Source organism: Ursus maritimus, unplaced genomic scaffold, assembly GCF_017311325.1.
Source record: "Ursus maritimus isolate PB19 unplaced genomic scaffold, ASM1731132v1 scaffold_3, whole genome shotgun sequence".
Classification (NCBI taxonomy): Eukaryota; Metazoa; Chordata; class Mammalia; order Carnivora; family Ursidae; genus Ursus; species Ursus maritimus.
This window is the reverse complement of record NW_024425563.1, coordinates 50,577,378-50,599,065: the sequence shown is the minus strand read 5'-3', so window position 1 is coordinate 50,599,065 and position 21,688 is coordinate 50,577,378. Positions and strand designations below refer to the sequence as shown.

At 34.0% G+C, this 21,688-nt stretch overlaps 1 protein-coding gene across 2 annotated transcripts in view; it reads left to right on the top strand.

Annotated features, from left to right (window-relative positions):
• Nucleotides 1-21,688, top strand: part of STK31 (serine/threonine kinase 31) — a 73,308-nt gene that overhangs the window by 36,038 nt on the left and 15,582 nt on the right. For both annotated transcript variants that reach the window (XM_008686401.2, XM_008686402.2), the window contains exons 12-21: nt 846-962; nt 2,571-2,690; nt 3,952-4,083; nt 5,294-5,395; nt 7,202-7,282; nt 8,894-9,019; nt 9,848-9,973; nt 10,155-10,241; nt 10,924-11,073; nt 14,332-14,454. In XM_008686401.2, coding sequence (XP_008684623.2) covers nt 846-962; nt 2,571-2,690; nt 3,952-4,083; nt 5,294-5,395; nt 7,202-7,282; nt 8,894-9,019; nt 9,848-9,973; nt 10,155-10,241; nt 10,924-11,073; nt 14,332-14,454 — 1,164 coding nt within the window. The remainder of the gene's footprint in view (nt 1-845; nt 963-2,570; nt 2,691-3,951; nt 4,084-5,293; nt 5,396-7,201; nt 7,283-8,893; nt 9,020-9,847; nt 9,974-10,154; nt 10,242-10,923; nt 11,074-14,331; nt 14,455-21,688) is intronic.

The window sequence follows — 21,688 nt, the reverse complement described above, 5'->3', positions numbered from 1 at the left end:
TAGCTTCGTTTTGGGGGGAAAAAGTCCTTAATCTTCGAGCTACCTCCAGAACTCTTCATTTTGGTACTTGGATATATTAACATAACTAAGTTGCTTCTTTGTTGTAATTTGTTATTGATCAGAATGTCTTTCTGCTTAGGTTGACTATTATGTATCCTTTTCTTTCATTTCCATAGCTGTTCCAAATCTCCATAATCACATATCTAATTTCTGAAATCAAAGTGACTGCTTATGACTTTTATGTTCTATATTATAATTTGGGCCCATGATTTTATTCTGTTTAACACTTTATTATAAAGCTTATTTCCTGATAGAAAATACCTTTGTTTTCCTAATGAGATGGAAGTCATCTGTGTTTAATCTTTAATTTTTAATCTCCAGATTCCTAAATCCTTAGTAGATCATTACTAAATACCAGGCATAATCATATGCCTTTTTTGTTAAAGAGCTGACATTGTCTGCCTACTACTTATCAGATTTGAACTATTCACCTGAGCATTTAAGGTTCTAACCAGCTTTTAGTCAGACTGCTTCTTTTACTATCCTCACAAAGTCTTGGTCTTGTTTCTGTTTCCTTCTTTTTTTTTTCTTCATACTTTTCCTCTTATGTCTCTTAACCACAGATTATGTTAAAAAATCTGTGTTTTGTGTGTGTGATATGTGTGTGCCTTTTTTTTTTTTTGATGTGTAAGTTTTGGGAGGGAGTACGTTATCTTTCATGTGTATCCTTACTTCCCCCACATTGCCCAGTGCATAGGCTAATGCTCTGCTTTAGGTATAAGGACACAATACTAATTGAAATAATTAAATGAGACACTTTCATGTTTTAATTTTTTGCAAATGAGGCTTTTGATCTCTCTGTGGAAGAATCACAAACTTCTGAAGACACAATCAGTAGTCTGGATGAAATCCTAGAGAAGAGTGAGTCAAGTGTCTGCAAAGAGCTGGAGATATCTCTGATTGTGAGTATTGATATTCTGTATTACTGCTTCCTTTGAAGCAATATAGTTTTTCTTGCTAATTAGAAAGTATGAAGACTGATCTTAGTTTTCCTCTTATAGACCTATTTGAAATAGTAACGTTGTTAAATTCTAATCCAAACACAATGCAAATTCTTATTCTTCCACAGTGATAATTTCATTTTTTTAAAGTTTTTATTTTAATGCCAGTTAATTAACATACAGTGTTACATTAGTTTCAGGTGTATAGTACAGTTAACTCAGCACTTCCATACATCATCCTGGGCTTATCTTGACAAGTGCACGCCTTAATCCCCATCACCTATTTAATCCATGTCCCCACCCCCTTCCCCTCTGGTAACCATCACTTTGTTAAATGATGTGTACTTTCTTTTTTTTCTCTTCAAATTTTTATTCCAATTCAAGTTAGTTAACATATAGTGTAATAGTGCTTACAGGAGTAGAATTTAGTGATTCATTACTTACATTTAACACCCAGTGCTCATCACAACAAGTGTCTTCCTTAATACCCATCACCTGATATTTTCATTTTAATAGGACATTTCATGTTAAAAAAATAAAATCTAATGTTTAATTCTAGGAAAACTACTCTTAATCTGAGTGTATCAGCTTTCTGTGTCATTTGATTGAGTCCATCATACCCAATGACTAAGAAAAGACTTTATTAGAATTTGTGAAAAATTAAGATAAAATCTGGGAAAGCTCTGGAAGTATATACAAGACTGATTAGTAGCTCTCTTTCTGTTCTGTGTATGTTCTCTATTGTCATGCCAATTTAAAAATTAGTGTAGCTCCTCAAAAGAGCATTTTGTAATGTTATTGTTCAGTGGGACTCTTTTCCCAGTTTTTCAGGCTGCTTATCAAAGTTTCTTTGGTTATATTGTTCCTTTTACTTGCTTCTTTTAACCTTTTGCAGTTTTATTCAGGTTGGCATTGAAAAATACATATACATTTCTGTATTTTCCTATTTTTAAATAGTTTTTAATAGTATTTTTAGATGGTTTAGTCAGACTTTATTATTTTATTTTTTATTGTTCAAGTATGATCAACATACAATATTACATTAATTTCAGGTGTACAACATAGTAATTTGACATTTGTATACTTCGTTCTCACCAGGATAATCTTAGTCACTGTCAGTCACATTGCAAGACTATTACAGTATTATCGATTGCTATACTGTACTTTTCATTTCCATGACTTATTTATTCTATAACTGAGAGTTTGTACCTCTTTTTCAGACTTGATTTTAGAAGTGGTTGTTAATAGATGATTTCTAAAAATAAAGTGTTGAAGTTCTGTGTGTTGTTTAGTTCTAAAATTTAGTGTAGTGGTATCCTTGATTTCCTTTAACACTACTCTAGAAAGCTGTAGGAATAATAACGTAATGGAAGCAAAATTTTCTGTATTAACATCTTTGACATCAGTCTCTCTTCTGTCTAGAAAGAGATATGTGTTTAAGAAATACTTTGAAAAAATTGAATTTTTAAAAAGGCATTATTTTAAAGTTTATTCATTGTTATTGGAGGTTTAAATTATTTTGGATACTCTTTTGTGAATAATTCCATATGTATGATTTATTTCACTTAGGAGCAAGGTGATGCAGACAAGGAGATCATTTTAAATACATATAGTCAAGTGCTACAAAAGATCCGTTCAGAGGAAAGGCTTATTGCTATAGTACAATCCAAGTACAAGGACAGTATTGAGGTTGGATTATGCTTTATTTTTTTTGGACTTCTATATTGATGCTTTGAATTTTTCTCAAGTAGTTTAATACCTAGTGTATAGGTAACTAATTATTATTGCTAGAAAAACAGTATAGTTATCTGATGTGTAATTAAATTCACCCTGCAGTGAAAACAGTGGTTTAATTGGTAAAAATATATTAAATTTTTGGATTGCCTTAAATCTTTGATTTCCTTGTGTTCTTCAAAACTTAACCTTTACTGGGGGATCTGGGTGGCACAGTCTGTTGAGTAACTCTTGGTTTCAGCTTGGGTCATGATTTCGGGGTCAAAGAATGGAGCCCGCCATTGGGCTCCACTCTCAGCACAGAGTCTGCTTAGGATTCTCTCTCCATCTCCCTCTGCCCCTCCTGCTCATGCTCTCTCTCCCTCTAAAATAAATAAATCTCAAAAAAAAAATTAAACCTAATCTCTACCTGTGCAGGTTTACAGTAGAAAATTTGCTAATACAGAAAGATAAGAAGAAATGAAAGCATTGATAATAATTTCCTTAGCCTAAGAGATAGATACTCAGGGCTAGTTTCAGAGTATTTTCTTTTTGGAGGGTGACTTATATATATGTACATATATCATGTGCATTGCGTTGTTTTATAAACTGTTTTGAAAATGTTTCTTCATTTAATAGTATATTATAAATACTGCCCCATGTGATTAATGATTTTATATTGTCATTTTGAGCAACTAAAGCATCATCACTTGCATAGATGTATAATATTATTTAACCTTCATCTGTGTTAGATGTTAAGGTTACTTCCAATTATTTTTAACTATAAACAACACTGTACATAATCTTTGTTCATAATTTTATGTGTTCCTCAGATTCCTAAAAATTGTTAATTACTAAGTCAAAAGGAATCGACATTCTTAAAAGTTGATACATATTGTCACACTTCTTTGGGGAAGGTAATTTTAATTTATATCCTCACTAGAAATTCAGTTTGCATCATATCTAGCAAAGATATAGATAGTTCTTAGCTTGAAATATTTCTCTTACCTTTGCTACTCTGATTGCTGGGACTCATATTCTCCTGAATAGGAATGTGGATAACTAAGAAATCAGTTAGTAGGTTGTCTTTTTGAAAATTGTGGAATTTCTTATTTCAATCCAAACTCAGTAAATACTAGGTGAATCTTAATAGAGAAATAAGAAATGGTCAGTAAATGTCTTCAGTGAATATTGTTGTCTATGTTTTGAAAATGTAATAACTTTTTTTCTTACTTAGTTTAAGAAGCAGATTATTGAATGTTTAAATAAGAGCCCCAGTGTGGATCACTTGCTGTCCATTAAAAAGACATTGAAAAACCTAAAAGCTCGACTGAGATGGAAATTGGTTGAAAAGAATAACTTGGAAGAAGTAAGGAAACACTTGGTTCTTATGAAATTCCATGTGTACCTCATTTTGCTCTGCTTCCTGAAAATAATGCGTAAATACATTCTTTAAAATAGAATTCTTATTTACATTTTGTTTTATATATCTTATCTTTTTTTTCTATGTATGAAAAGTTATTACATTAATAGTGTAAACATATCATTAGATGTTCTTTGAAAACATTCCACATGGCTGCCTTTTTTAGTAACATAAATATTTTAGAACAATTTAAAAATTCTTCTGTTTTAGACTGTTACAAGACCTAATAGAATACAAACCTATTACATTCAAGGTATCCCCTAAAGGTAGAATTTTGTCATAAGGTATTTTTAAGATCATGATGTTCTCTGTTAGCTCTCTTTTTAATGGCTGGACATACTATTCCTCCTAAATATTCTAAGTTGTTTTCATACAATAATAGAACTGGAAGAATTCAGAACTCTAATCTGTACTACTAACCTCGTTCTTTCAGTTTGAAACTGAATAAACTGGTAATTCTTTGTGTTCCCCTGAGGATCGATTTATGAACAAAAGCAATCTACATTATGTCTTAATCCAACTTGAGTTGGCTCTTCCTCTTTGGAGCACTTGATTGGACTTGGAGTGAAACTAATTTAATGGTTTAAGATTTTTTCTAGTTTTTTAATCCTATTCTGGACTGTGGGGAATGGGGTCTTTTTTAGTTTAATTTTTTAACTTTTGGAGAACTATAACATAGAAAACATATATACTTTTTAAGGTGGTTTATTTATTGTTGGAGTTTTAAGGAGTCTTTTTGAGGCCTACATTGTCTTTCCTCTAATAGACACACCATAAATACATTTACTCTTTTTTTTTTTTAACCAAATCTCATGTAGAAAACAATTCCAAGGAATTTAGTTATATTTTGGTTCCTATTCTTGACATTTACTTTATAATGGCAGTTGGTCATCTTCTTAGAGAAATTCTGCAGCAAAGTAAGAGACAAGAAAAATATGTGTTGATTTTATGTCTTTATTTTTTATTCCTTTTTGTAAGTTTGGGAAAAGTCGTTGTTAGAAAAAGTAAGTGTTATGAGGGTCTATTATCTGTTAGATACAGACGGATACACAGAAATCAGAGTGATTTGCTATAGAAGTTGCATTCTTATTAGGAAGACTTGTTTTTGGTCTACTTTAATAAGCTTGTAAAGTCACTTTTTTCTTTCTGGTCAAAGTCTGATGACCATGATGAATCTGAAATTGAGAAAATAAAACAAGAAATAACTCAATTGCGTGATAGAGTCTTTCAGGAAATTTATCGTGAGCAGGAGGAATATGTAAGTATTTAGTTCTTTTTAGTTTTGAATTAGTTTTTACTGTAGAAATTGAATTCATATATCCATTTTATGAAGTGGACTATAATGACAAGGCTAGAGATTATATTTGCATAGTTATGTTTGCATAGTAATTATGTGAATTTAGATATTAATTTCTGATGATAATTCATAACTATTGTACCAAATGTGGAAATTACAGAAAATTATCAAGAAGAAAAAATATCACCTGTAACTTTTCCATTCAGTTATAACAGTAGTAGTCACTGTTAACTTTTCACTTAACTTCCTTTTAGTCTTTTTTCTGCCTGTTTTTACAAGAGTGGAGATTATACTGCAAGCATACTTCTACATATTGCTTGATTTCTGTTTTACATAAAGATTTTTTCCTTTAATAAAATCTAAATCAACACTGTTTAAATCTAATGCTGCAATGAAAACATTAATGGGGCAGCATAATTTAGTTGAAGAATATAACAAAATGCAACTACCTGAATTTTGGGGGGAATTTACATCTTTAAGTCTCCATCCTTATGCTAATATTTTGTGACCTTGGGAGAGTGTGTCTGTGTATTTTTCTCTTTAAAAGGGAAAGAAGATGACATGCTTGGGTTGCTCAGTCTGTTGAACGTTAGACTTATAATTTTGGCTCAGGTCATGATCTCAGGGTTGTGAGATCGAGCCCTGTGTCAGGCTCTGCACTGGGTGTGGAGCCTGCTTGGGGTTCTTTCTCCCCCTGCCCTTCCCCTCCTGCTCATGTGTGCAGCTTCTCTTTCACTCAAAAATAAATAAATAAATAAATGGAAATAATATTATATTTTATGTTTCAGGGATGTTATGGGGGAACAAGTAAGGTAAACACTGCTTTGAACAATAAAAATACAATGAAAATAATAGGCATGAGAGAGGGAGACAAACCATAGGAGACTCTTAACTACAGGAAACAAACAGGGTTGCTGGAGTTGGGGGCAGTACAGGGGATGAAGTAAGTGGGTGATGGGCAGTAAGGAGGGCACTTGATATAATGAGTACTGGGTGTTATATGCAACTGATGAGTCACTTGAACTCTACCTCTGAAACTAATAACGTGCTCTATGTTAATTGAATTTAAATAAAAGAAAATAAAAAAAGAAAATATAGACATTCTAAGCGTTATGCTTAATTTAGCAAATTGATCTGTGTGTGCTTAGTTATTCACCTTATGAACCTTAGATAAAATAGCTATCTCCCAATGAGTTGACAAGTGTCTAGAAGTTTTACTTAATAAATGTGACAAACGACTTTTCTAAGGATCCTCAGTTTTCACATTTGCTTCAAAGTGGCTTTTGTAGAGCTGCATATTTGTTTCTTTCAAGGCTTTTATGATATTTTCCTTTCTAAATGAAATAGGTATTATTTTAAAGTGTCAGTATGTTCTTAATATTTTGAGAGATGACAATTTTATGATGCAAATTGATGTTATCAACACACATTTTCATTTTAGCTTGGAAGTGAGTGTATACTTTGATCTTAGGCAAGATCTTGTGCCTATATATATGTATACCAAGATAAAATTGATAATTAAGTTTTTCTTCTGTTAGTCAGATGGTAACTCTGACCAATGATGCCTTTTGGTTTTCATTTGATATTTCTTGTAGTAGAAGGTAGAATCAGTGATTACATATCTTATTAGGTTATACATCTTATTAGATTGTATATCTTGTTAGATTTATAGTAAGGGAGATACTAGTATGTTATTTTTTCCTGAAGAGCAACACGTCACAATTGAATATATATTGATTTATAATAAAAAATATTTTTTAAATTTAGGAGAAGCTGAATAGCTTGGTACAGAAATGGTTCCCTGAGCTGCCTCTGCTTTATCCTGAAATAGGGTTACTTAAGTACATGGTAAGCTTTGTTGCCCCTGAGAATCACTACTTTGTAGAGGGTTGAAAAGTGATGATATAAAATTGTGTGTCAGTGTTAAATTTATGCCATCCTTACTATGAAGATGTTCCTGATGAATAGTTTCTGGGTATTGTAGAACTTTTCCTCAAGACTATCTTTAGTATTGGCGTATTGTATTCTAACGTTTATATTAATTTGCATGTTTTTCTCTGTTTTCTCTTTTCCTCATATCTATACAGTACATTGCATGCCACTTGTTTGAATTACAGGTATTTATTTTTTGAAGTGGTAAAGCAATTTTAGCTGTTGTTTCAAGAGTTAGAATAAAAGCAGGACATTGCCAGTCACGAGGAATTTAAGCAGAAAATATCTTTTAAGTTAAAGCAGGCTGGGAAAGAATTCTAGAGAATTGGTTAAGTAGAGATGTTGACATGGGCATAGTTTTCTAGGCCTGCAGGATTCAAAGCCTGGGAGATCAATGCATTGGACAGAAGGCCGGTATGGAGCAGGATTGGTAAACTCTGGCTCTCAGGGCAGAATCAGTTAGCTCTGTGTTTTATATTGCCTGCTAAGGATGAGGGATTGGATGAAAGATCTATTCTTTAAGATTGTCATTAAATTCATAATAATAGCTTAAATATAGTACAGATATGGTTGTATACATAGAGTTATGAACTCATGAATATGTAAGATTAAAGTCACCTTAAATTGTTAAAGCAATTACTGTAAAATTTTTCCAGACTAGACTTTAAAATAATGTGGGATTTTCTTCGAGGTTATATAACTTTAGCTTAGACACTCATGTAGGATGGATGAGTGAGTATGTGTGCTGTGTAGGACTTGAAAAATTAGAAGTGTGTTGATCTCTTTATTGTGGAAGATTACAAAACGTTTTAATCATAGCTGATGGACTCATTTAATGATTTTAAGGTGTTCGACTATGATGTATGCCTAGGAAACCTCTGTAGGTTGATTATATTTTGTGGTTTACTTAAATAACATTGACAACACATAACAATAAAAACAAAATAATTTCACAACCCCTCTTACTAAAATTACACCACAATAAATTTACCTTGATCTAAAATGTTGATCATCAGGTTTTCTCCAAAAAATTTATTCCTTTTAAAAAGTGGCAGAAATATCTAACAGAATTAAAATATTTGAAAACCATTTTCACTTTCAAGGATTCCACTTCAAACAGGGGCAGAGGTGTTAGAATTACTTGATAGTAGTCATGATTTTTATACTTCTCATTCTTATTCTACAACCTTCTTTGTATCTGTCATCATTTTAATATTTTTAGGAAACACATGAAGTCTTCCAAGTAAACATCAGGGTTTTTTGGATGCATATCTGGTTAATCCCAGTCATATTCAGAATTTGTTCTAGAACTGTAGCAGCCATTAAATGTATGTTGATTACGCTTTGGGTGAGAAGACTTCAAGAGACAGGAACTGGAAAAACTAGGAAGCTTTCAGTATTTTTATTTTACAAGTTTCTCCAGTAGGGTTGATGATGTCCAAATCATTTCATAGCATGTAACTAATTATGTTGATGATATAAAAGTACTGGGATGGTTTGGATTCTTTAACAAAAATTTGTGCCTAGAACTCTGGTGGTCTTCTTACTATGAGTTTGGAACGGGATCTTCTTGATGCTGAGCCCATGAAGGAACTTAGCAGCAAGCGCCCTTTGGTTTGTTCTGAGGTTAATGGGAAGATAATTCTTTTAAAGGTAAGTTTAAGTTCTGTCTTGTGGAAGATTCAGAAGTATAAAGGGGGAATGGTGGTATTACTTTTCAGGAAAGTGAAAAATCCACTGCTTGTTTTCTAAATTACATGAGTTGAGGGGCGCCTGGGTGGCTCAGTCGGTTAAGTGTCTGACTCTTGATTTAGGCTCAGGTTGTGATCTCAGGGTTGTGAGATTGAGCCCCACATTGCACTCAATGCTGGGCATGGAGCCTGTTAGAGACTCTCTCTCTCCCTCTCTGTCTACCCCTCCTCCGCCCCACAGCCCCCTCTTCCTCCCTTAAAAAAATTATTTGAGTTGACTGGCATGATGCTTATGTTTCCTGTTTGGCTGCCAGAACTAATTTTGAATTCAGAGTTTTCCACATTTCCCTAAATAATACGTACCTTTAATAGGATATACTTGGCTTTTCTTTTTTGGGTGAACTTACTACATTCTATCCAATAACCTTTTAAAATTCTTGCTTTACTTACACTTCTCTTTGAAATTTCAACAGTTTTGCCAATACAATTTTCTGTTCTTTGATTTCTTTATTGAGCTGGGAAACTGTTAATCATAATAGGATAATTAATTTGGCCCTAGTGGCAATGCATTATAGAATGTATATTAAGGTACAGGCAGAATTGTTCTTTCTTTTGTAAATTATAGCATTCAAGGCAGATAGAAAAGGTACTTACTTACTTATACAATTAAAAGATGAAATTAGATATAACTTAATTTATATAAAAATCACTATGTTTAAGTTGAAATGATGTATAATTAGAGTAAGATTTTTAATGTTGGAGTTACCATTGCCTCTCTTTTTGGTTCCAGGGCTATTCTGTAGATGTGGACACAGAAGCCAGGGTGATTCAGAGAGCAGCCGCCTATCACAGAGCTTGGAGAAAAACTAAAGAAGAGTCTGGATTACTACCATTGATATTCCTATTTTTATGTAAGGTAAAGTTCTTAGCTAATCTGTTGCCGAAAACATTTTATTTACAGTAAGTTTTAGCTCCAAGTTTTAGAGAGGTAGTTTATTCCTTTTAACATAAAGAAGAAGTTATCTTGTATAATTGATGTATACTAAAAATACATTGAAGAATTTTTCACTTTGAGTTTCATTCTATTTTGCTTTTAGTCTGATCCTATGGCTTATCTGATGGTCCCATACTATCCTAGGGCAAATCTGAGTGCTGTTCAAGCCAGTGTGCCTTTAACTTCAGAAGTAAGTAAAAACCACTATTTCCATGGATATATTAAATGAGAAAATAACCGCTAATGTTAGAAGGCATACTGTATGCTTTATATACTATGTAAATTTTTGACTGGTATTATGCTTTGTAATTGCCACATCAATCCTGTGATATGAGTTATCCTGTTATATACAGATGAGAAAAATGAGGCTCACAGAGTTTAAGTGACTTGCACAGGACTCTCAACAAGAAGCAGAGATGGGAATTGAAGTTAGGTCTTTTGGAACCAAAACCCATGCTTATAACCATTAAGCTGTGCTGTATGTAAATTGTGTGGTATAGCACTTGATATTGTAAGTGCATAAGTGACAGCTTTAATTTGCATTGTAAATTTGAATTAATAATAAAAATAGAGGATGCCCTGATTCCTCTTACCTGGTAACACTATTTAGTCTCTCTTTTCTAGATGCTTATATGCACATTATTTGTAATCTAAGTCTTCTTAGAGACTGCAGTATTTTAAGTTATATGTGTATGGTGTTACGTTATCAGGGCTTCTGGTCTTCTATTTTTTCTCTATGCTGTATTCTTATTAAAGGTTCATTTGGACGAAGCTTTACTCACGTCTGTTAAAGTCTTTTAATTAAAGGAAAGGTTCAGGTATTAAAATGATATGCCGACTTTCTGACATCTTTTGTGTGTACTTATCTGTAGGAAGCTTTAAAGGTCATGAAAGGTGTTGCCCAGGGCCTGCATACATTGCACAAGGCTGACATAATTCATGGATCACTTCATCAGAACAATGTATTTGCTTTAAATCGTGAACAAGGAATTGTTGGAGATTTTGACTTCACCAAATCTGGGGTAAAGTATTGTGGTTTTACAAATAGGTTCTAGACCTCATTTAATATTATTAGACATTAGTTCAGCCTTTTACATGATATGGTAATTTATTCTAAGAACTTTGTTTTGGTTAAGCATGTAGTGTCATGTAGTGTAAGCAACTAACTATTACTAGCTAGGTGCTAGATGCTAGAACAAGAGTTTTTAGATTTGTGCATTATATTTTTTAACTCTAAATATTAAGAGCAACCTAACATTACAGTCAATGGCACTGAAAACACTAATGATGAATTATTTTATCATCATCAAGAAATATTTAATTGAGGGGCGCCTGGGTGGCACAGCGGTTAAGCGTCTGCCTTCGGCTCAGGGCGTGATCCTGGCGTTATGGGATCGAGCCCCACATCAGGCTCCTCTGCTATGAGCCTGCTTCTTCCTCTCCCACTCCCCCTGCTTGTGTTCCCTCTCTCGCTGGCTGTCTCTATCTCTGTCAAATAAATAAATAAAATCTTAAAAAAAAAAAAAGAAATATTTAATTGCTTGTAAATATACAAGGAAAACTAGGAGGCCATCTCCTATCTCCCTTTCTGCTGGTGCCTTCTCCCACCAGTAGATTAAATATAGATATACATACTTTGCTAATTTTTTGATTAATGAGATATTTTTAGAAACTTGGGAACTTTGGACGTTTCCATTTAGTTTAAGTGATGGTTCAACTATGTTAGCTGCTAATTTGGTATCATAATTTTAGTGCCTCAGAACAGGCAATTAGTAAAGATAGGAGTTTTTTAAAAAAAATTTATTTTTATTATTTATTTGAGAGAGAGAGACAGAGATAATGAGTGGGGAAGAGAGGGAGAAGCAGGCTCCGTGCTGAGCAAGGAACCCGATGGATGTGGGGCTTGATCATAGGACCCTGGGATCATGACCTAAGCTGAAGGCAGATGCTTGTCCAACTGAGCCACCCAGGCACTCCTAAAGATAGGAGATTTTAGACAATGGAAGAGCATACCGTGATTTTTTTTTTTTTTTTTTTGTAGAATGGGCAGGCTCAAAATATACATGATCACATGGGAACAGTTTTCTTTTTTAAAATAACAGCTTTATTGAGATATAATTCACATAATGTGTACAATTCAGTACTAGTTTTTAGTATATTCACAAAGTTGTGTATTGATCACTACTCTTTAATTCCAGAACATTTTTAACACCCCCATACAAATTTGCAGTCACTCCCCATTTCCTCCTTTACACAGCCCCTTGGAAACCACTAATCTACTTTTGTCTCTGTGATTTACTATTCTGGACCTTTCCTATAAATGGAATCATACAATATGTGGCCTTCTGTGATTGGCTTATTTCATTTAGCGTAACATTTTCAAGGTTCATGTGTCTTGTAGCATGTATCTGAACTTCATTCCTTTTTAAAAATGCCCAAATAGGGGCGCCTGGGTAGCGCAGTCGTTAAAAGTGTCTGCCTTCGGCTCAGGGCGTGATCCTGGCGTTCCGGGATCGAGTCCCACATCGGGCTCCTCCGTTGGGAGCCTGCTTCTTCCTCTCCCACTCCCCCTGCTGTGTTCCCTCTCTCGCTGGCTGTCTCTCTGTCACATAAATAAATAAAATCTTTAAAAAATAAATAAATAAATAAAAATGCCCAAATAATATTTTGTTGTGTGGATATACCATATTTTGTTTTTACATTCATCAGTTGGTAGACATCTGGGTTGTTTCTATTTTCTGATTATTATGAATAATGCTGCTGTGAACATTAGTATACAAGTTTTTGTGTGGACATATGTTTTCATTTCTCTTGGGAGTGGAATTGTTTTGCTATATGGTAACTCTTTGTTTCACTTTTTGAGCAACCAAACTGTTTTCCAAAGTGGCTCCATCTTTTTACGTTCCCATCAGCAATGTATGAGGATTTCAGTTTCTCTACATTCTTGCTAAGATTTTATTGTCTGAGCAGTTTCCCTTTGACTAGTATAAGTCTTAATGCTTTACACTTTGGTCATTTGCAAGTCAAAAGGTAATGACACCTGTGTATATGTAGTCTTAATGGTTTTCATATGGTAGCTCAAAAAGATGAGAAAATGAACATGTAAAACTATAATGAAATGCTGGATTAAGAAAGATTTATACAATGGAGATTTATTGAAGTATTTTTTATCATATTTATCTGAAAATTAAGGTAATGTCTGAAGAAAAATGACTGAATTAGGAGTTTAAAAAAGTTCTCAACTCTTAGGGATCCTGGTTAGTTTACCTTTTGAGCATGCCATATGCACAACTATGTATATCATGACTATTTTTCCTCTTTTATACTGATTTGTCAACTGTTATTATCTCCCAAAACATTGTTTTAATCTTCATTTAAAATTACTTACTCTGAAATACTGCTCAAACTCACCTTTGCTCCACTCTTTTCATACTGCTCTCAGATTAAAGTATTAATCAGGAAGAAAAATTTGAAAGATAGTCTGTTGTCAAGATCATTGCTTTTCAGACTTTACAGTGCATATGAATCACCTGAGATCTTGTTAATATTCAAATTTTTATTCAGCATTTCTGGGGGAGATTCTGCATTTCTAACAAGGTCTCAGGTGATGCCTTAGCTATAGGACTTTTGACCACACCGGAAAGGTAGCGGGAGGAGAGGAGGTAATTAACTTTTAGTGATAGTAATTATTGTGCTAATTACTTTTATCTTTACAGTAACTCTGTGAGATAGATATTTCCATTTTACAGTTAATTTAGGCTCAAAGAGTTTAAAGTCAAGATCACACAGCAAGTAAATGGGAGAGTGGGAATTGCAGCCAAGGTCTGTCTGAATCCAGGGTTCATGTTCTTATCACTGACCTGACACGTAAGAAATGGTATACTTAGAAAATAATCAGTAAGGAAGGAAAGTACTTTGTAGACTTCCAGTTTTCAAAAAAGCTATTTAGAATTTTCAAAATTAGAGAATAGCACTCCTTCTTGCCCTTATGAACTTTATTATTAAAAGAGGTTCCAAATGTTTAAATAATCGGTGTTCCTTGGTTTTGAATCTACTTGAGTCTGTAATGTGAAATGTAACCAAAGTCTCACTGTCAATTTTATGAGACTGATTTTAAGAGCAATTTATAATAGCAGAAATTGGGTAAAAATATTTGAAAGCAAGAGAGGATGAAATATTTCAAATAACTTTGTTTTTTGTGTTGATTAAATGCAGAGGACTTCACAGAAGGCTACCTCATCTGTATTGCCTCTAAAATATTTAACTTACTGTTCTTGTAGAGTCAGCGAGCCTCAGTGAACATGGTGGTTGGTGACTTGAGTTTAATATCACCTGAACTGAAAATGGGAAAGCCTGCTTCTCCAAGTTCTGACTTGTATGCTTATGGCTGCCTTTTATTATGGGTATGTTATTTTTTTATTGAAATAGATTAGTTGTATTTATAAAAATGTATAAGTATGTGCAAATATATTTATTTATATTTAAGTATATAAAGTGATGATTTTATAATGGTTTTCCTCAACGTATTGCTCTGGATAAAAAGCAGTGGTAGCTCTTTAGTAAAAAAATATAGTAGAAAATTGTTTTTTTCCCTTTTTAAAAAAAGTTTTATTGTAAGTTGTATACTTCCTATCACCTATTGTATACTTACTACCAATTGGCTTGATATATATTTTACATATCATGCTATTGTGTTAGTTTTATTAAATCAAGATTAACAGTAAAGATGATTTTGTCCTATATTAATCTATAAACAGTTCATGCATATGTGGAAAATGTTAAATGAGCCTTGAGTGAGTGTTCCTGCTTTCACTATAGACCAAATAACTGCTTTTTTATTCATGGCTTAAATTTATTCTTCCTACAAATTATGAGGGGTTAAGTATTAACAGGGAAGGGATGTCTGTTTTTACTTCTTTTACTTAACATTGTACTGGAGATTCTAGCCCAGGGGTTAGCAAAATTTTTTATAAAGGGCCAGATGGTAAATATTTTAGGCTTTGGGATCCATATGGTCTCTGCTGCTGTGGAAAGTAGCCATAAATACACATAAATGAATGAATGGCTCTGTTCCAATAAAACTTTGTTTATGGACATTGAAATTTGAATTTCATATAATTTTCATGTGCCATGAAATAGTATTCTTTAATTTTCTTTTAAGCATTTAAAAATGTGAAAACCATTTTTGGCTTATAGGCTGTACACAAATAAGCAGTGGCATAGTTTGGCGTGCAGGCCATAGTTTGCTGATCCTGGTTTTAGCCAGTAGGATAAGGCAACAAAAAGAAATAAAATGCATACAGTTTAAAAAAGAAGATGCAAAGCTGTTTTTATTTAAAGATGACAGGATTGGGGCGCCTGGGTGGCACAGCGGTTGGGCGTCTGCCTCCGGCTCAGGGCGTGATCCCGGCGATCTGGGATCGAGCCCCACATCAGGCTCCTCTGCTATGAGCCTGCTTCTTCCTCTCCCACTCCCCCTGCTTGTGTTCCCTCTCTCGCTGGCTGTCTCTATCTCTGTCGAATAAATAAATAAAATCTTTAAAAAAAAAAAAAAAAAAAAGACAGGATTAATTATGTGTAATCTTTAGGAATGTACTTAAGAGCTACTAGAATTAACAAGTTTAGCAAGGTTGCAGGATGCAAAATCAGTATAATAATTGTTTCTATATACAAGCAACAAAAACAGGAAATTGAAATTAAAAATCATTTACATGGGTATCAAACATGGAATTTTTAGGGATAAATATGACAAAAAATGTGCACCCTGAAAGCTATAATGTATTGTTGAGAGAAATTAAAGAAGACATAAATAAATGGAGAGCTGTATCATGGTCACAGACTGGAAGACTGAATGTTGTATGGATGTGAATTCTTTTTTTTTTTTTCTTTTTTAAAGATTTTATTTATTTTTGAGAGAGAAAGAACACAAGGTGGGGGAGGGGCAGAGGGAGAGGGAGAAGTAGACTCCCTACTGAGCAGGAAGTCTCACTGACATGAGGCTCAATCCCAGAACCCTGGGATCATGACCTGAGCCGAAGGCAGATGCTTAACTGACTGAGCCACCCAGGTGCCCCTGGGTGTGAATTCTTAAAAAAGTCTATGGATTCAATACAATTTCAACAAAAATGCTTCTAGGCCTTTTTCCCCCTTTTTTAACAGTAATTGACAATCAGGAATGATTAATATGAAAATACATAGGAACTGGGGTAGCTAAAACAGTTTTGAAAAATTAAACTATCTGATTTTAAGACTTAATAAAATTATAATGAATCAGACATTATGATGTTGGTGTAAAGTTAGACATACATATCAATGGAACAGAATAAAGGCAGTAGAAATAGATGAAATAGTAGAAATATATGATCAGTTGATTTTTGACAAAGATTTCAAGGCAATTCTGTGAGGAAAAGGATCATCTTCAACAAATGGTGCTGTAACAATTGGATATCTATATATAAAAAATAAACTGACTTAATCCTTGCACAGTTTATAAAAATTAACTCTAAATGTATATTAGATTTAAATGTAAAACTGAAGTCTTTATTTTATTTTATTTTATTTAAAATCAATTAATTAACATATAGTGTATTATTAGTTTCAGGGGTAGAGTTCAGTGATCCATCAGTTGCATGTAACACCCAGTGCTCATTATATCAAGTGCCCTCCTTAATGCCCATCACCCAGTTACCCATTTGCCCACCCCTATTCCCTCCACCAACCCTGTTTGTTTCCTATAGTTAAGAGTCTCTAATGATTTGTCTCCCTCTCTGATTTCATCTTATTTTATTTTTCCTTCCCTTCCCCTATGTTCATCTGTTCTGTTTCTTAAATTCCACATATGTGTGAAATCATATATTTGTCTTTCTCTGATTGACTTACTTTGTTTAGCCTAATACCCTCTAGTTCCATCCATGTCATTGCAAATGGTAAGATTTCATTTTTTTGATAGCTGAGTAATATTTCATTGTATATGTATACCATGTCTTCTTTATCCATTTATTAATGAATGGACATCTGGGCTCTTTCCATAGTTTGGCTATTGTGCAGCTATTGCTGCTATAAACATTGGAGTGCATACGCCCCTTAGAATCACTATTAAAACCTAAGTCTTTAAAATTGGAATAAAACATAGGAGATAATTTTATTGACTTTGAGTTTGGCAAAGATTTTTTGTAATAGGATATTAAAAAACATCCAGTATAAAAGAAAAAAATCAATAATTCAGATTTGATCAAAATTCAAAACTTTGCTTTTCTAAAGACACTGTTACAAAAATGAAAGGCATTAATCAGCATTTGTTATTTTGAGCTTAGAGACCTTATACGTGTGTTGTTAGATTTATACCTACGTATTTCCTTTTTTGGAGCTATTGTGGTATTTAAAAAAAAGTTTTGGTTTTTTTAGTTCAAGCTCTTTTTTTAAAAAATTATTTTATTGATAGGAAAGTTAGTTTAGTACCAAAGATTATGTATACTTTGATCTTTCTTCTCAAAGAATTAGGCAAGTTATAGGAAAAACATACAGAGCAAAATTTATAAAATGACAGAAAGTCAAGACCTAGGGGCTGTGTTTGAAAGGGATTATTCAGAGTTAAACTGGAACCATTCATTGTCAGAGGATCTTATTTCCAGGGCCATGAATGGATGACTGTCACTTTATGGCTTTTAAAAGTTTTAGAATTAGCAAAAATAAAAATAACAGCTTATTTGATATTAAAACTCTAAAATAGATATTTTGGTCATATCATAAGATATTTTGGTTTTGAGTAATTTTTTGTTATGATACCCGGATTAAATGATGGAAATATTCCGAAGACTGCTTTCAACTACAGAAAACTGGCGTTTTGAGTTTTCTTGACCCTTCTACCTCCAGTAAACCATAACTTTTCACTGGTACATTTGAAAGGTTGTTTATCTTAAAGTCATTTGTATAAGATTCTTCAATTCTTGGAACACCTGGGTGGCTCAGTCTGTTAAGTGTCTGCCTTCAGCTCAGGTCATGATCCCAGGGTGCTGGGATCGAGTCCTGCATAGGCCTCCTTGCTCCACAGGGACCCTCTTCCCTCTGCCTCCTGTTCTCCCTGGTTGTGCTTTCTCTCTCTCCCTGACAAATAAATAAAATCTTAAAAAAAAATTAAAAGAAGATTCTTCAATTCTTTTTAGGTTATAATGAAATTCTTTTTTAAAAGATTTTATTTTAGAGAGAGACCGCCCGCCTGCGTGCGCATGGGAGTAGGGGGAGGGGCAGAAGAGGAGAGGGAGGGAGACGGAGAGAATCTCAGGTGGGCTTGGAGTGAGTGTAGAGCTTGCTACTGACTCCATGTCATGACCCTGAGATCATAACCCTGAGATCATGGCTTTAGTCGACACCAAGAGTCAGATGCTTAATTGACCGAGCCACTCAAGCACCCGGGTTATAATGAAATCCTTAAAGGCTTTGCTGGAAGTTAGTTTTAAAAATTAGAGCAATTCTGACATTGTTGTATTGAAAAAATGTTTTTGAAACACAAAAATTCTGTTTTTGTGTGGGTGCTGCTGTGAGGAAGCTGAGTAATTTAAAGAGAAGTGAATGGCGCCTTTCTTTTATTCAAATGACACTTTTTCAGCCTAGTCTAAAATGCAACCTTTTCCCCTGCTTTAGTTTTCTCCCAACATACTATGTTTTTCTTTTTATTTATGTTTATTGTTGTCTTCTTCTGCCAATAGAATGACACAGCTCGTGTTCTTATTTGCTGCTATATCTGTAGTGTGCCTGGTGCAGAAGAGGCACGCACATATTAATTGAGTGAATGCATGTCTTTATGGTATCAGAATGAATGTTTAAATTTTAGCCACAATTATGTACTGAAGTAGTAGGCCCTTTTTTTTTTTTTAAGTATACCATGTTTTCTTGGTGAGTTCATCTAATCATTTCTTATTTATGGCTCCTTGTACATTTCTTTGGAGCTTTGTTTGAATATTTTTTAAAATTCCAACTCCTAATGTGTTTCTAGGAGATGTTAGTAGTCCTACTGATCCATTGAACAACTAACCTTGGGTTTTGTGGACAACAACTTGAGATGCATACCTTCTTGCAATTTCAGTTACCTTCTAAAACCAGGATTTTGTGATCCCCTGTGATTTTTCTTTCACAGAAGTAGTAGAATTCAATCCAATGCATTTTTATCTTGACAGGATTCTCTAACCTCTCGTTTTACTATAACTGCTTTTAAATCTCCAATACGTTTTGTGTACTGTCTTTTCTGCTCGTGTATCAGCAACCTCCTAGCTTCTCTTCTTTCCCTCATCAGCGTTGAACCCCATCATAGAAAATCCAGACTATACTGTATTCCCTTTTACTCCTTTTCTTCTCTTTACCTCTTTAAGACCTTAATTTTAGGTATGTTTTATGGCCTGCTATATATGCTTAAAAAAGTTCTTCCCCATTTAAAAAAAAGTTTTATTTTCAAGTGTGAATAAATTTTATAAAAGTCATTTATTTGATTTTTTCCCACAGTATGACCAAACATTATTAATTTAAGGACATTATGTCTGTTTATAACATGATGATTATATCCTCCCTTGCTAGGAGCACATAAAGCATGTTTGGCACTAAACTAAGTACTTTAAGAAACTATTTCATCATCCTTGTGAGGGAGCAAGTCTTTTGAGGCTCTGTGCAGACCACCTTCTCCCTTCACTAAACATATTATTAAGTCTTGAAGGCATAGCCATCACTGAAGCTGATGATGAATAGTTGCCGAAGGGGGTCCAGGGCTTAGGAATAAGTTACCAATAAATGTCATCGCACTGATTACTGTGAAGTCCCTAACATTATATAATCTGCGTCTCAAGGCATCTCTAACCTTATCTTCTGTGAGCTGTTTAGTGAGAAGTCCTCTTAGAAAGTCTTGCAGGGACATGTTTAACATTTCTTTTCTATTTAGGTGTACTTTTCACACATTATGCTTTGTTTTGATGCTTAATCCAAAAATAAGAGACAGTGGGAAAAATAATATTCCATATCCTGTCATTCCTTTAGATCCAGCTCATGTAGCCTGTGATGTGTGCCTCTCAGGAACATTCCAATAAGGAAGAAATCTTAGGAGAAGGAAAAGGGGTGGCAGCCCCCTAAAATCTGGAAGTGATTCTAACATTTTAAGCAGATTGAGTGGAATCGATGTCATTGTTGCAGAGTTGGATGCCAGAGAATTAAGGGTTCCAGACTGAATAAACCCACTAACATTTCTAGTGTTCTCCTCTGTACAGGAATTTCCTGTGTTTCTGGACCTCCTTTGAGACCCGTCAAGACCTTGAGACTCACCATTCCTTTTTTATTGGATCCATGTGCAGAGAGCTTGGAGGAGTTCACCTCCCAAAGTGTGTTATTTTGAAGATAATCTATTCTATTTACCCATATTTTTACTTTTTTTATTGTTTTTTCATCCCTGATGTTTCAGTATTTCTTCTTTGTCATTTCCTTTGTTTTAAGAATGTCTTTTCACCATTTCTTTAAGATAAGTTGGCCAATGACAGATTCTTCTTTTTTCCTTCATCTGAGAGAATCTTGGTTTCACTTACGTTTCTGAAGAATACTTTTTGCTGTGTGTAGAATTCTGGGTTTATATTTCTTTTTGCACTTGAAAAATGCTGTGCCACCTTCTTTGAGCCTTCATGGTTTCTCATGAGAAATCCACTGTCATTTGGATAATTTGTTTCTAGGTAATATGATGTTTTTCTTTAGCACTTTTACAATTTTTCCTGGTCTTTAGTTTACTGCGGTTTGATTACGATGTGCCTTGGCATATATTTTTGGGTTTATTTCCTTTGAGCCTTGCTCATCTTCAATGTGTAGGTTTATGGTTTTCACCAAATTTGTAAAATTTGGTTCAGCAATTATTTCTTCAGATATTTTGTTGGCCCTACACTCATTCTTTTTTTCTGAAAGACTGATGACATAAGTTTTGGATCTTTTTGTTATTGTTTCACAGGTTTCTGAGGTTCCGTCCATTTTTTGGTTGCTGTTCAAATTGGGTATTTTCTGTTTTTCTTTCTTTAATTTCATTGGTGCTTTCCTCTGTCATATGCCTCGTGCCATTGAGCCAATCCAATGAGTTAAAAAAAAAAAATTCTGTTCTTTTTTTCTTTACTGAGGCTTTCTGTTTTTTTGTTTGTTCCATGGGTGTTTGTAATTGATCTCTAAGTATTGTTATTATGGCTCCTTTAAAATCTTTGTCAGATAATCCCTACATCTGTGTCATCTTGGTATCTGTTGGTTGCCTTTTTCTTATTCAGGTTGGGATTTTTTGTTCTTAGTTTGACTTGTGGTTTTTGATCATATCCTGAACATTTGTGTATTATGTTCTGAGACTCTGATTCTATTTAACCTTCATGTTTTGCACACAGGCCCCCAGTTAGGTGTAGTGTACAGTTTCATCTCCTCACTGGGCTGTGCTGACACCACCCCAGCAAAAGTAGAATGCTGACTTGCAGTGAGTGCCTTGAGTCTTCTCATTGCTGATGGGTGGTGGTGGAAATTCATCTCCTGTTGACACTGGGGAGCAGGAGCCATACTGCTTTACCACCACCACCTTATTTTACTTCCTCATACCTTGTTGAGGCCTGGTAAGCATGGAAGGTCTATTTTCCACTGGGTCCA